The 15,709-nt window shown below is 36.3% G+C and overlaps 2 protein-coding genes across 2 annotated transcripts; one reads left to right on the plus strand and one right to left on the minus strand.

Moving 5' to 3' along the window:
• Positions 1-617: 617 nt before the first annotated feature.
• On the minus strand, positions 618-3,244 carry LOC113755411 (protein FAR1-RELATED SEQUENCE 5-like). The gene is made up of 2 exons (XM_027299417.1): positions 1,083-3,244; positions 618-969 (listed from the first exon to the last, which is right to left on the minus strand). The coding sequence occupies exons 1-2, from the start codon at positions 3,242-3,244 to the stop codon at positions 618-620; spliced, it is 2,514 nt and encodes an 837-aa protein (XP_027155218.1).
• A 7,050-nt stretch (positions 3,245-10,294) lies between these two features.
• Positions 10,295-13,313, plus strand: LOC113762507. The gene is made up of 4 exons (XM_027305980.1): positions 10,295-10,763; positions 10,881-11,155; positions 12,573-12,706; positions 13,034-13,313. The coding sequence occupies exons 1-3, from the start codon at positions 10,487-10,489 to the stop codon at positions 12,636-12,638; spliced, it is 618 nt and encodes a 205-aa protein (XP_027161781.1). The 5' UTR covers positions 10,295-10,486; the 3' UTR covers positions 12,639-12,706; positions 13,034-13,313.
• Positions 13,314-15,709: the final 2,396 nt, after the last annotated feature.

Genomic DNA, 15,709 nt, shown 5'->3' on the forward strand with positions numbered 1-15,709 from the left:
TACACACCAGGAACCCAAGTAGAATAAATAGTTTACCGATTCCTTTGGGCAAGCATAGTAATATCTCCCTAGATTTTTCTCCGACTTCTCAACAATCTTGATGTCACAAACCCTTCCACACGAACACAATCGTTGGGGCCATTCAACTTCATAGCCATGGCGAAGGTGAGAAGAAGCTGAAGACATGCTGTTTACTATGTCAGCTATCGAAATGGCCACTTGAAATACGGGAGTTGGCCTTTTATTTGGCTACAAAAACTTGAATTGGTGGCTTTTGATTTTTCTACCACGCGCGTCAATTTCATATTATGAAAATTTTGAATTTGGTATTCAAAATTATAAACATAAAGTGGCGCGTAGAAAATAAAACACGCGGGAGTTAAAAATAAAACAGGCGGGAGTATTAAACAGATTCAGGTCGGTTAGTCAGTTGGCCCACCAAGAAAGACCCAATGCTTCCTATCACAGTGAAATTTTGAATTTAGTATTCAAAATAATAAACATAAAGTGGCGTGGAGAAAATAAAACAGGCGGGAGTAGAAAATAAAATCACGTCGGTTAGTCAGTGGGCCCACCAAGAAAAATCCAATGCTTCTTATCACAGTATAGCCTAGCGATTAACTTTTCCAAAAAGAAGCTGAATAGCTATTTCGGTCTGCAATTGTGTATGATCCTGTTCCATTCCATTCACTCCAAGGACTCTGCATCGTGTGAGATTGACTATGATCAATTTTTTGGCTACTACTTCCATCTCTGTCAACTCTATTTAACATTCCTGAGTGACTTAGGAATGGATGCTGAACTCCTTGAAAATCACCAGATGAGGATGCACCGAACTGGAATCTTGAGTCACCCATAGTCCCTGATCCTGGGTTGCTATAATGAATTGCTTGGCTTCCAGAAATACCACATGCATCGTAACTAAGCAAGTTACGAGGACATGTCCTTTTGTTGTGGCCATCACGCAACCTGTGATCACACCAATAAAATTAATGAAAGTACAACAAATGCAATGATAATCCATTTTATGATTTTCAGTTACTGCAAATGTATAATCTAATGTATTATTTACGATAACTAACCCACAGTTTCCACACTTAGCAGCTTTGTTTTTATTGGTATGAACCCGGTCACCTTTAGCTCTTGTCCTCTCGGGGTCCTTCACACAATATTGGCTCAAGCGTGACTTTTTTGGATCCGCAGCTAACCTTCCATTAGTGCCACAATCAAATCCACGCTCCACCCAAGCTCTCCTCCAATTATTAGTCTCCTTTATAACAATATCTCGTACACGAGCAAATCCATCATCCATATGGGATGCAAAGAAACACATTTCCTTGCAAATTGATGTCAACGTTCCAAATCTTGCAGTTTGAACCAACTCAGCATATATCTCCTGCCTCCCTTCAAGAACTTCATTATCCGCCTCCTCTCTGGCCTCGCATGTCCATCTTTTTAAAATGCAGGATTTTGGTATTGATTGCATGTTTTCCATCAGCATTACACGAAACATGTGTGCGCATGGTAACCCTTTCCATTCCATTTTCTTGCACGAGCACTTTAATGATAGGGTCCTTCGATTGAGCTCTACGGTCCATGTTCTGTCATCGGCATACTTTTTGAGAAAAAATATGCAGCCATTCCAAGTTTCTTTCCGTTCATAACAATCATATAGGCCTTGTCTGTTAAGGTGCTTCTTTACCCGAAAGAAAACATTTCGAGTATACACTTCGGATGCATGCTTCTCCAACTTTTGTAATGCAGTTGCCAAAACCACTATTGTATCTTCTGTCTCATAAACTGCCTTGGCCCCAGTATGCCTCAAGTGAGTAAGAGCCAACTCATGGATGATGACTGACTCATAAAATCGCATGTTCTTCTTCAAATACTGTTTAAGAAAGGCATTCATTTGTTCGCACCTTTGAGTGCTTCGCATTCCAGCAAAAAAAGTATCACGAAGCAACGATTCAGCCCATAGCAACCTCATTTCGAAAATCTTTTCCACCCATTTATTTTGGCGGAGTCCACATTTACCCAAAACAGCAAACCACTCTTCCTCCAAGTCACCAATGGGGTACGCCTTTTTCATCATCCTACCGAACATTGACTTGAATACATTTGATTTGGCTTTAGCGTCTGCATTTTTCATCAAATGCCAAATGCATAATCTATGTCGAGCATCTGGGAACACATTATTTATTGCCCTCCTCATTGCTTTGTCCCCATCTGTTATCACGGCCTTTGGCTTTCGTCCTCCCATAGTTTTGGTTAATGTGTGAAGGAGCCACTCATATTCTTCAACACTCTCACCCGATACCAAGGCTGTACCGAATACAACAGTATTATAATGATTGTTCACTCCAGAAAATACAACGAGTGGCTTATGATACTCGTTGACATTATAAGTCGAATCAAATATTAGAACATCACCAAAACATTTATAATCCAATTGGGACTCATAATCTGCCCAGAAAAGGGTCTTCAACCTTGATTCTTCGTCTACATCATATTCAAAGATGAATGATTTGTCACTGGCCTTCCTCCCATTGAAATATGCAATTGCATTTTTTGCATCCCCAGCCTCAATCAAGACTCTCCTTTCTTTATCGACACGGTTATATAGGTCTTTTAGCACAAATCCAACATTACCATATCCACCACACTGCATTGCAAAAAATTTCATAACCTGACTTGTTTTCACCCCTGCCATTTTCATTGTTCGTACTTGAGCATAATCGGCATCTGTTACGTGTCGATGAGACCATAGATATGGAATGCTTGATTTGGAAGCCATTTTGTGATTGTGTTCTTTCACGAAATTCGTCACCACATATTTTTCAGATGCTTTGTCATGTTTGATGCGTAGACATGCAAGACATCCTGTCCTTGTCTCTGGCCTGGGCTGCCTAATCCTCTGTGCTAGATTGTAATATCTCTCGTGCCTTTTTCCTTCCCGAGAACATGCGAATTTTCTATACCGTACAGTTCCATCTTGACTAATTTTAACATCTGCCTTCTTAATGCCAAAACCAGTGAGCTTGCCATACAAATTGTAGAACTCATATGCATCTTCCTCAGTGTCAAATACCATATTCATCACTTCTTCATCCATATCATCAACAGGGTAATTTTTTTCTATTGTTTCCGAGGAAATGAATTCTTCTTCACTTGAGCTAAATAACTCACAATTCTCATCCTCTTCATTCAAATTTATTACTGCATTTTTTCCTTTCTCCTGATCCATCTGCGACTATCAATCAACACAATATAATTATCTACAATTAATTTATCCAAATTTTACTACAAATATCTAATTTTATATTATCTTTGCTGAAATTTTATGCTCTTATGTCATTTTACACAATTAAATTAATCTAAATTTATTTAATTTTGCATATACATATATAATTTATTTTTTGTAATCCATATAATTGTACTACTACTACCTAATTTTATATTATCTAGTTTGAAATTTCTTCCAAAATATTTAAATTATCCACTCTTATGTCAATTTATTTATTTTTTCTAACTTCTTTTCAGTTATGTATCCAGCTTTACATTTTCTTCATTATGTTTATTGTTCACTCAATTAATATGTACTAATTGTCTTTTCTATGATGACAATATTTTTCACAATGTCATATTATTTTTGCCTACAAATCAGGCCGGTAGTCAATTTTCAATTGAACCAAGCAATATTAGTCAATAACTTTCGGTATGGACCAATATAACGACAAACTTTACTTACAATTCTATTCTAATTCTTCAATTACAACATGTACAAAATTAATTCTATTCTAATTCTTCAATTACAACATGTACAAAATTATATTTAATCTTCAAAATTTGTATTCTAGCAGAAATTCACTAATGATCCCAACATTTCACTTAATCCTTAGTGGGTCCATAATCAATTCGAGCAATCCAACTACAATATTCCCTGAGGTTTTCCACATAAATCAGTACATTTGTGCCTAATTTTATTAAATATTTTAATTGCATTTAGCATTTTCTTATCCAACTCATACAAATATTCATTAAATAATCGTGTTCAAGTCATCGAATATTTACCTTATACAATATTTTGCCTCTACAAACCAGTTTCTTTCTTTCTACTTTCTACAACTACACAATGAAACTAAAAACAATATTTCTTATTTTTTTCTATGCTCACAATTCTATCACTCTATTGTTCATAATTTAGAAAACAATATTAACAAATATTTTAAATTGCTCTTACCCATTTTATGTCATATACTAAACTAATTACATCATATTTTATGATTATTGGTTCATGAAGAGAGTTACCATTCATATACAAAAGTACAACATATATTCAAATAACAATACTGCATAAGCAAATTTATTCCACATTTCAATTTTTTCCCTCGATTACAAAAAGAATATTTCAAAACGACATCCACTAATTGATCATTGTTACAAAACATATTACCTTATCCACGTACCAGCTGCTTCTTCACCTTTATCTATTTGCGTTTTTTTCCTCCCGGCCTCTCCACTATTCACAAGACTTTTGCTCAATTGTTTGCTCTTTTTACAAGTATTTCATACGGATCCATCTAGCTTCATTTATTACCTTAGCCATTAATTTTCACCTATATTGGTTGGTAAAAGTAATTGTACAGATTAATATTCCTCGTTCATTCTCTTGCCAAATAAATGCTTTATACCTGGTATGATGCTAGCCAATTTTCACGTCACATTATTATTCCTCGGACTAGCGAAATAACCGACGAAATAAGTCTTCTTATTCCGGTCCTTCACATGGTTCCTTCCACTGACAAAAGTTGAGACCTTCAATTGTGGAACCCACTGTCTTTTCAGTGTGGAGCCCACTGTCACTTCCAATTTCGGTTGCCTTTCCATGACCGAAAACAACCTTCAATTTTGTTTGGGCTAACGTGTCTTGTCCTCCTCTCATCCGTACCTCCTTACTCCACTTTACCAATGCATTGGTACAAACCACTATACCAATCCTTAGAATTTTCGATAAGTTAAGCAGAACAGGAACACTTTTGACAGTTAACGGTCGGTCTAATGAGCTGGGAACATCTAAAATTATCGATCTGGTGTGGGAACCCAAGTTACCGAATGTCGGCTGGGGCAAGAACCCAAAAGATTTTAAAGCGGCCGAATCTTATCTGTAATTTCGTAAAAAGTAGCAGCAGTAGTGGTACATCCGATTGGGATGATGGCCTATATTAATGTTTCGCGTAATCGCCGTGGCCTGGGCCTGCTCCGCGGGAGAAGCGTGTACGTGGATGAAGCAAGCCACAAAAGCCACTAGGCTATAGGTCCCTCCGTTGCCTGAGAAGAAAAGGATCGCATAAATAAATCAATAGCATTTCCTTTCCAATCCTGATGGTGAAATGGGATAAACGTAATCTTGATTTTTAATTCATTTGATAGTCAATCGTGTAAAGAACATTTATTGATTAGCGTGGTACGTGGTATGTTCGTGCGATTCATGATTAATAATACCTCAATCAATTCCAAAGAAGGAGGCCCCCCAGGTTACTTGTCTAATGGACAGAAATGCTGCAGTGTGACGAGATCAGATACATGTAGGCGGGTGTAAAATGGGCAACTTCCAACGATGTCCCAACACTTTTTTTTTTTTTTTTGTCAACACAAGGGTGTCCAGATCAATTCTTACGGGGCTCGACTAATCTCCTGCGGTCCGGGAGAGGAGGCCCCACTCCACACCAAACACATTAACAGCGGGACTCGAACCCTGGACAACGATGTCCGAACGCAATTGATTGCTTTTTCTAGTTTTTTGATCGCTAGCATGATACGCCAATTTAGGTTCCAGTTGGGATTGCCAGACTTGAGAATTCGCCATATACTCAACACTTGGCTGTGTGGCTCTCATCAATAACAGGAAATATTTGGCTCACAATAATAATAATAAAAAAATGTAACACTAAGTGATTTCAATCTATATTAATTTGCTTGGGTAGGGATGGATTGGAAGATTCAGAGAACGATTAGGTAGTGTAAGTGAGAGGTTTTAAATTCGAACCCTTCCATTTATATTAATTTGCCTGATTGGATAAATCAACATGTTGCTGTTTTGTCAATAGCAAAGCTTAGACAACGGTGGAGAGCGCCTCGGGTTATACTTGACGATTTAGACTTGCTACTAACCGCAAGTCATGGTGAAAAGGTTCGAAATGCTCCGTCAAATCGTTACAACACTATTATATTTTCACGTTTGGATGGCAGTTTGTAAGATAAAATTTTTATGTTTATCGTAAACATATTTTTCAGTTATTTTTATACCTCATATATATTAAATCGTTATAATATATTTTTTAAAAAAATTTCAAAAAAAAAAAAACAATTCAAACGAGACCTAAAAGGGAGCATGCCAAGAACGTGTGAAGTATTTGCAAAGTAAATACTCATGTCATGGTTGACAATTTACACCTTACATCACGAACCTAAAAGAAGAATTAGAAGGAAGGGAGCAGAAAAAGAGCATGAAGGTGGGATTGAATTTCCCAGAATTTAATATCATCGAATAGGTGGAACTATGGGAGAATGATTTTGCAAATCCCGGGTGAAGCCAACTCCACGCCATATATGTAACGTCAAGAATTTCTTATTAGCTGAAAAATGAATTCCGATTGAAGTTGTCCACGGCGGACGTCAGAAACCATATGGCCCTTCCTTGCAGACTTGCAGTTTTGTTTCTTCTTACCCACCACTAGTCCACTATTATTGACTTAAAAATAACAATTACCATCACAGATTGCATTTCCTCAGTGGTTGCTGGGGAAAAATCTTTAATCAATTTTTTTTTTTTAGTTTATAGAAGGATAATAATAATAATAATCCAAAATAAAAAAAAAGGACGACAATAATCCAAACTGATTCAGGCAAGCCTTTCTGTTTACATGATCACCCACGCATTTTTTGTATCTCTCGTTCATAAAAATTATTCTCTCTTTTTAAAATTTTAATTTTATGCCGTAGATCCAACTTAACTATTAAGAAAATCAACCAGGTGACAATAACGATTTTTATTCTGACTTTTTCCCTCTCTCTCTCTTTCCTTGCTAAAGTTTGAAGTCAACCAATTAATCGGAGCCCGTGAATGAAAAATTCGGCGAATATCATACCCGGAAGAGGATTCTTTGACGAAGATTCGGGCCCAAAACCACTACGAAGTTTCGACGAACTAATGATCGATGACGGCAAGGCCATATTTATGGATTTAAATCAATTTTATTATCTGAAGTTGATCCCAATGATTTAAGCCTCCAATAGTAGAAGAAGGTATGGGATGATTTCGCTGGGACTCCTGCGCCGAGGGGGGCCATTGGCGGCTTTCAATAAAATATCTAAACATGTGGCTTGAGGATTTCAACCTTTCATTTCATGTTAATATGGTCTAAAAGATTCATAATATGCATATCATGTCCGCTAGAATTCAAAGCCATATTATGAATTTGTATCACCTGCTTTGACTTAAAAATAGTGGAGACAAGGCTGCTACTTGAAGAAATGCCTGAGACAACTCTTATAATTAATGACAGAAGCAGTGACTCAACATCGGCTTCTGCTATTCAACTCTATGAAAAGCCCAAATTGCAGCATATTTTAGACTAAACGCTAACCCAGTCGTCATCCGTGACTTAATTTGGAAACAGCAAAGGGAAAAAGGGCGCTGAATTTTATACTGTTTTCACTGGGTAGAAAGATAATAAAATGGTCAAACTTCTGAGACGAGAGGCCAGAGAGGTACAAAGGCTTCACATCTTCAAGCACTGCTGCTCCATTCATGTGAGAAAGTTTTTCACTTCGCAGCAGGAACTCGATCTTGTAATCGATTGTGTGAATATTCAACTGAACGACTTTTAAAAGTACGTATATCATATTGAGATTTATTATCCCAAACTAGTGGGTAGAGGTGTCAATTTGTCCCAAGTCCCAATGGGTTATCCATGCCCATGGGGACTTTGGGCGGGATGGGTATTGGATTTTGATATTGGGTTTAAAATGGGACAAATCCCAATTGTACCCATTAATTGATGGGAATACTTGGGTACCCATTGGGCTCAAATAACAAGGGCTCTGTTTGGTTTAACTCTTTTTGGGGGGTATTTTTGAAATATTTTATTATAGCAGTGTATATGAAAAATTTTTACTATAAAATTTTTTTGAAATATTTGATATACTAATATGGATGGGATGTTTTTTGAGTTATTGTATATTACTGTAATATTGTATTTGAAAAACTTATTTTCAAATTAAAAGAGCAAATTAAAAGAAAGAATTTATATACAAAGGAAGTTATTCTCGTAATGTTTCTAGAAACATCTAATATCGTGGCAATTTGTTGGCAATTAGTGGTGCCTTGATATGAGAGTGGAATGCAAAATTCAGAAATGTTTGGTCTGACCTTAGTTGTTGTAAGTATAGAATATCGTTGCAAATTGAAATCCATTGTTGGTTACTCCTTCAAATCATTCACCTCATTTTTTTGCTACAATTCAAGGACCACACTCGTTTTGAAGAGATTTTTTTTTTTTTTTGGACCTTCTTGATGTCTTCTAATAGTTTCACTGCATTTCTCAAATTTCTTTCCCCGTAATCCAATTTCCATTTCCAGATGATATTTTAATTTCCTTCGTTGACTACCGCAATTGGAAGGATTCTTGGTCAATTGATGGACGTTGACCTCCAAATAGGGATGGCAACGGGTGTGGGTGCCCGCGAGGTCTATTGGAGCGGGAGTTGGGGCGGGGCGGGGGGCGGGGCACCCGTTTTAAAAAAAAAATATGTATAATTATATATATAATGATATTATCAATTATACTACTAATTATATATGTCTATTAATAAAAATGATTAATTATTTATACTAAATTTATTAATACATTTATATGAAATTCCTAACTACACTTAATACAATAACATTTTTTTCTAAAAAAACACAATAATAATTTGGTGATTGTATTTGTATCAAGAGTAAAAACTTGATTATTTTAGTTATATTTGTTTTATCATATTATATTATATTCAAATAACTTTTGTTTTATTATTTTTATAAGTTTCAATAATGAAGTTACAATGAATAATAATTTGGTGATATGTTGATATTTTAGTACTTGATTATTTGCTCAAATTTAATTATAATAAAATTATATAATAATTTTTTTTTAACCCCACGCTGGGGAAACGGGGCGGGGGAATTATTTTAGCCCTTCCTTCTTGACTCTGAGAGTGGTAGAGCTCCTCCTAGAGTAGTAACACTGGACCAACCCAAGTGAAAAAAAAAAAAAAGAAAAGTTCCTTCATCAGAAAAATACAAAATTTTTTTACTAATACCTATAAGTGCTAATACTATAAGTGGAAAAAATAGCACCAGATTCGGGAGGGAGAACAAACATTTACATGTGCCCACATGATCGGTTGGTTTCCGTCGGTTCCACAATACCTGCTTGATTTAATCATGTGAAATTTTAATTACAAGCGTGATTGATTGATTTTTATATATTTTAAGCCATCCATAATCGCATGCGTCTGTAACAAAAATATTAACTATCCGTTATCCAAATTAATCCCTGGATCATAGAAGATACAAAAAACGATTGGAGGCCACTGTAGCTGGTAGCCATCCATATATATTATAATTTGATGATAAACCAAGCTGTCTCAGCATCTTTGTGCTGGTGCAGTTTGCCCCACCTGCTTGCTTGGCATTTCAGAATTTCTAAAACTCATCCCATTTTAGAATGATTTTTCCCATTTTTCCCGTGATGGATGCTTGAAAGCTATTCATTGAATCGTGCCATTATCTTACTCAGTGATCACGGATTTGCTCATTTAATTTAAGACTAGCCACCCGCAAAAGGGAAAAAAAAAAGAGTAATCAGCGTTAAAATGAAAAAATTCTGAAAAGAAGTTATTGGTCTAGATACCTCCAAATACGCACGCTATCGATCCATGATCACAAGAGTGTATGTGAGCAGACGCAGGCAAGCCAACTCAACAGACCGCAGCATAATAATAAAGAAAAAATTTACTGCATAATAAAATCTAGAAAGTTGATGCAGTTAATTGTCGTTAAGAAAGTTGATTAGGTATTGCCGTTGATTCAAACAAGAAAGAGAAAAATATGAATGAAAAGCATGCCCTCTTTGACCGATGCCTTCCGCGTGTAAAGTTCCTACTTCCCAAGTCGCTTGTCCAACTTGATATATGCACAGTCAAAACGTCGAACCATTGCACCTTCCACATATATTAATCGTTCGTCTAGTGGACCAGACATATATTGCCTCTCTGGTCTGGCCTCCCTCCATTTCATTCCTTTTCCTTTTCTTTGATTTTTTCCCCCACATAGACCATCTTTCTCCATTTCTCTTCACAATTCAAACGTACATACTACCACTAGACGACATTAGATTAGATCGGAAACAAGCAATTTTCAAGATTCTTTGGAAGAAATTAAGATATGGGGTTTGCCAAGGACGAGAAATCGAAGCGAGCGTTAAGATGGATTAAAACTTTTTTCTTCCTCATCACTATGCTGCTCTCGCTTCTCGTATTCTCAGCACCAATTCTCGTAGCTGTCGCGGATGCCCTCCTTCCATCGGCGCTGTTGTCAGCTTCTCTGTCTCCATCGTCTCTTTCCCTCCAAACCCTCTCTTCTCATCTAAGCAATTACGACTTCCGCTATTCCCTCATCGACATACCCCTCATCTCCCTCATTAGGTCAGCTGTCATTCTATGTAAGTAAAAAAATGAATCCGAGCAACCATTCAATTTCTTCTTTTCTTTTCTTTTTGTGCGATAAAGGTTAATTAATGGTTTCTTAAATTGGGTTTCATTCATGAATAATCATATAGGTGTTTACGGTTTATGCGATGGTCCGAAACTATCAGGAGGGCCGTACTTGAGTATTGCCACCGTGTTTTCAGTGTCGTCTCTGCTTTTCGTGTCGTTCAAGGCTTCGTTCGTGTTTGGCAACGCAAGTGTGAATGGAAGTGGATGTGTTCGGGGCATGGAAGTCGCGTTGTTCGCGTGCTCCTTGGCTCTGGCCGTCGGACACATAGTGGCGGCCTACAGAACGAGTTGCAGAGAGCGAAGAAAGCTTATGGTCTACAAAATTGATATTGAAGCTGTAAGTCAATTCCTCCGCCCCTCTCTGCCTTCTTCGCTAACCAGAAAACGGATATTTAGCAAATCACTAGGGACCATTTTGTCAATAAACATGGATATCTTAATTGAGTTAATATTTTCTCTATATTAAAAAAATAAATCTTATATATACTGACTGCATCATACATGAGTAAAATTTGAATTCATATGAATTGTCATGCATTTAATAGTGATAGCGTATAAAAGATTAATTTATATTTAAATTTAGAGATATCCATAGAATATTTTCTCTCATTTTTTTTTACCCCACTTTATATAACCATATATATTTCTCTTCCGCGAACATAATGGTATGTTTGGCTAAAAATGCATCAGACAAAACTAAGAAAAATCTGCAACTTGGCTGGGGTCCACCGTGGTGTAACATGGACCAAGTAACGTTTTGTTGAATTAGTGGACGGGATGTCCAAGGGATTGAATTCAAGCCGTCTTCTAGATGGCCAATTTAGAAGAAGAATCGCATGATTTTCAATGCTAAGTCGCTTGCCAATTGCATTATTCATGTCGTCATTTGACTTTGTCCAATTTTGTCTGGTACGAAAACGAGAAAAACATTTCGCTGATAGAGGCTTTTTATATTATATTTTTTAAAAAAATTTAGTGTAACGATTTCATATATATAAAATAAAAAGATAATTATGAAATATATATAAATTTTTTTTTCCATTGGGTCTAAGTGTTATTGAAAATTCTTGTTTTGGGTAGAGTAGAGGAGGGTTTTCATCCCAAATGCTTTTCGTTTTATTTCGAGAGAGTTATATAGACATTTTTTCCCTTTTGTGTTTACGAGAATTCCGGCAGATTCGGTTTACACGTTGTGCTTATGCCGGTCTTAGACAACAATTTAAAAAGTTGAACTGTGCGTAGTTGAAACATCGCTGGCTGCACAGGCTCGAAATCTTAATTGCTACGACTTAGGCCTCCACATAAATCCTCCTTTTTGACTTTTGTTCTTTTCGATAAGTGGGGTTTGCTAGGAAATGTAATCAATACAAGCCAATCGGTTGATATATTCCAAGCATATATCATGAACGGGGTCGTTGAGCACAAAGATGAACCCGATACAACTAATGGGATTCTTTGTTCTAACGTCCAATTGTAACGTGGCTTTGTTTGACAACTAAAAAAGAGGACAAGAATGATGAGTTCATCCAAAATACACTCATGAACAACAGAAATGGAATCATCACTGGCTTCCTGCATTATCACCTCACTACAAAACTCTCCCTACTAAAACTAAACATAAAAGAACGGCGATTATTGGTTTTCATTATATTATAATCAGGAAGGAAAAGAAAAAAAAAAAAACAAATAGTAGTATTGCTTTAGCATTCTGTCTAACTCTATATATGTATATGTTGTTATTCACATGCATTCAGGTCTCAGCGTGCAAGAATGGATTCCCAAGATACCAAAAGTTACTCCAAATTGAAAGATTGAAATAGTGACAAAGCTGGATTCTGTTCAATGTTACCAGTTTCTTGACCAGTTCAAATTTTCCAGCCAGGTTCAGGTAACCGTTAACATTCATGATGATTTGTAAACAATTAATGTCCATAGGCACACACTCCTGTGTCTGTCTGTCTGGTGGTGTACCTATTTTATAAAATTTCTTGGAGGACCATAGCGCGCATGTGCATGTGCGGTCACTTGAAATGTGTATGGGTGCCTACTAAGTTCTATCATGTGGAAGATGGTAGTACTTGTATAATAGCTGCTGGCCTAACTGATCATGTGAATCTGCACTATTCTTTTTGGCTTGATTTGCACTTTTATCATTCAACGTGGGATTTCATAGCTAGCTCTGAAATTCTGACTCGGGGTTTTGTACTTTGTACAGGTTATCCGAAGGATATCTGCAATCTGATGGTCCAAGAACTAGCAAAAGAATTCATCCGATCCGATGTACCATATACGTGTATAAAAAGTGTGATTGTAAACTGTAATGGCTCGTGTCGTTCGGTTATTGAATATAGAGGCAAAGGACCTCTCAAAAAAAAAATATATATATATATATATATATAGAGAGAGAGAGAGAGAGAGGCAAATTAAGGATACAAGACAATTTTGACGTTGTACATGTAGCGTTATCTTCCACGAATTGTTCATAGAGAATCACATATTGCTACTGTCTTCAATAATCAGCTGAAGGATATATATAACGAAGATCCAAATCAATTTGCAGCGTCAACATTTTTATGAAAGGATTTGATGATTATACATCGTCGGAAGGGGGGATGAACTGGTTAGAATATTCCACATCACAAACTGGATGCACAGCAGCCACTCAACTTCTATAAATTAATGAACAATTCATCAGAATACAACTCTAAAACCGATGATTGTTGTTGCCTGGCATGATTCTTGAGGACAGAATGACAGAACCATATATTCCATGAGTTCAGTTGATGTCATTTAGCCCTTAATCAACCAACCGAACGGACTCCAGGTTGCTGTCTTCCTTATCTATCCATCGCAGCTGGCACCTTGCTTAAAAATCAATAGCCAAAATTTACTCTGGTGGAATAACTTAGAGAAGTAGACCAAAAAAATATATATATAAAATAAAGAAAGAGTAACTACACAACCTGAGAAAGTTGAAACCAAAATCAGGTAAAAAGCTTCATACCTGCGCGGCGCAATTAAAGAATGGAAAGGGTACAAATTTCGGGTCCAATTTCGAGCTCCCCAACTTAGAGTCTGATATTTTTCCAGTCTACCATATTTGCACAGAATGCAAATAATGAATTTGAAGTGAAACTCAAACCATCCTGAACAAGCGTGAGGCCTTAAAACAAGCAGTTGTCCGGTGGTATTTTGTTAAGTTTGATTTAAAAGTTTATGAATTTATGCGTTTGGCAATTTCGCATGACACCGGACGCTCGGCAGCATATAGTGTAGACGTGTTAATAGCTCTCCTGGGTTTTGGGGATTCGGAGATTTGTCGTATGGTATTGATGATCCATAATTGCAAGATTCGTAATAATACTCATTAGTCATTACTCCCTCCGTCGCTGTCGCTGTCGCTTCTCTTCTGGTTTAGTGCTAGTGGCGTGCAGTTTGCAGGGGAATTTCTAAGAATATTGGTAAAATTGAAAATTGTCAGAAAAATGGGGTGTTGTTTGGTGGGGCTTGCCGAAACTGGGGTTGTCACATTTAACGTTTGAGGCTACCAATGAGTTTGTTTGGACAAAGAGAATTTGGACACAGATTACGGCCAAAATAAATTTTTTATGTGAAATACAATTTTGGATTGTGGCAAAATTTATTTTTTTTAACTAAAAAAACAATTTTTTTAAAGTAAAACCTCAAACCTCGATTGCGGCTATAGTTTGCCACCGTCCATCCCACCTAATCTGCGTTAACCAACGGTTGTGATTGCCATGCTTATTATTTCTTTATACGGCCATGCACTAATTTTTTTTTTTAAACTAACGCCGCAATTTGAATTTTCGGCATTAGTTTTTCCACCATCTATCCATCACAAAGTTTTTAGATCTACAAATCAAAGTGTCATGATTTAGTCAAAAAACAATTTGTAGTCAAAGTAGCACTACTCCAATTATTTGTTATATTGCCGACAATAACGACTCATGCCTCGTCTTCACGAACAACCTCAAAGTAGCACTACTCCAATAATTATTTGATTTTAAAATTAGGGTTAAAGGGTTTATGTTTATATTAAGGGTTACAATGTGAGGGTAGGGGTGGCAATTCGGTTCCAAATCAGGTTGCGGGTCGGGTCGGGCAACGCCAGAAATCTGTTGACCCGAACCGACCCGCCAACCGTGACGGGTCAGGTATGCTGACCGACCCGAAAATTTCAGGTTTACGGGGCGGCGGGTCGACCCGAAATGACCCGAAACTTAATTTTATTATTAATTTTCACTGTAATCTAATAAATCATTTCTCCAAAACTAATTTACATAATCAAGTAATAAAAATTTAAATAAATATTCCAAACCAACTAATAAATTAAACACCGAAAAGTGTTTTATCCAAACAAATATAAAATAATTAAAACAATATAAGTAAAAAATAATATAATAATTATTTGTCAAAATATATATTTCAACTTCACACAATTAAATAAATTCTTTAGGATTAAGTAATTATGCTTTGAAAAAAAGAATAATCAGTGTTAGATAAAATTATTTTTATGTTATTAATTATTTTTAATTCGTAAACGGGTCATATCGGGTCATATCAGGTCACCACGGGTTGACCCGAATCGACCGTTTTCTTTTCGGGTTCATGGGTCCAACCCGATTCTACCCGAATTCCGAAACCTCAACCAAACCCATTAATTTCGTGTTAGGTTCGTGTCGTGTTTTCAGGTCGTGTCGAAAATTGCCACCCCTATGTGAGGGTTTGAAAATTAGGGTTTCATATTAGGCAAAATGTTAAACACTAACCCCTAATTAAGCCTAATTTATTATTATTTAAGTTTATATACTAATTATTACATTCTATAAATATTGTTCAATGTTGCATTATTTATCATTATTTAAATTAA

This window comes from Coffea eugenioides, chromosome 2 (genome assembly GCF_003713205.1).
Source record: "Coffea eugenioides isolate CCC68of chromosome 2, Ceug_1.0, whole genome shotgun sequence".
In the NCBI taxonomy this organism is placed as follows: domain Eukaryota; kingdom Viridiplantae; phylum Streptophyta; class Magnoliopsida; order Gentianales; family Rubiaceae; genus Coffea; species Coffea eugenioides.

Coding starts and splice junctions, on each gene's coding strand:
- LOC113755411 (XM_027299417.1), bottom strand. CDS start 3,244: ATGGATCAGGAGAAAGGAAAAAATGCAGTAATAAATTTGAATGAAGAG. Junction 970..1,082: donor GCTAAGTGTGGAAACTGTGG/GTTAGTTATCGT, acceptor GTGTGATCACAG/GTTGCGTGATGGCCACAACA.
- LOC113762507 (XM_027305980.1), top strand. CDS start 10,487: ATGGGGTTTGCCAAGGACGAGAAATCGAAGCGAGCGTTAAGATGGATT. Junction 10,764..10,880: donor TAGGTCAGCTGTCATTCTAT/GTAAGTAAAAAA, acceptor ATAATCATATAG/GTGTTTACGGTTTATGCGAT. Junction 11,156..12,572: donor ACAAAATTGATATTGAAGCT/GTAAGTCAATTC, acceptor ACATGCATTCAG/GTCTCAGCGTGCAAGAATGG.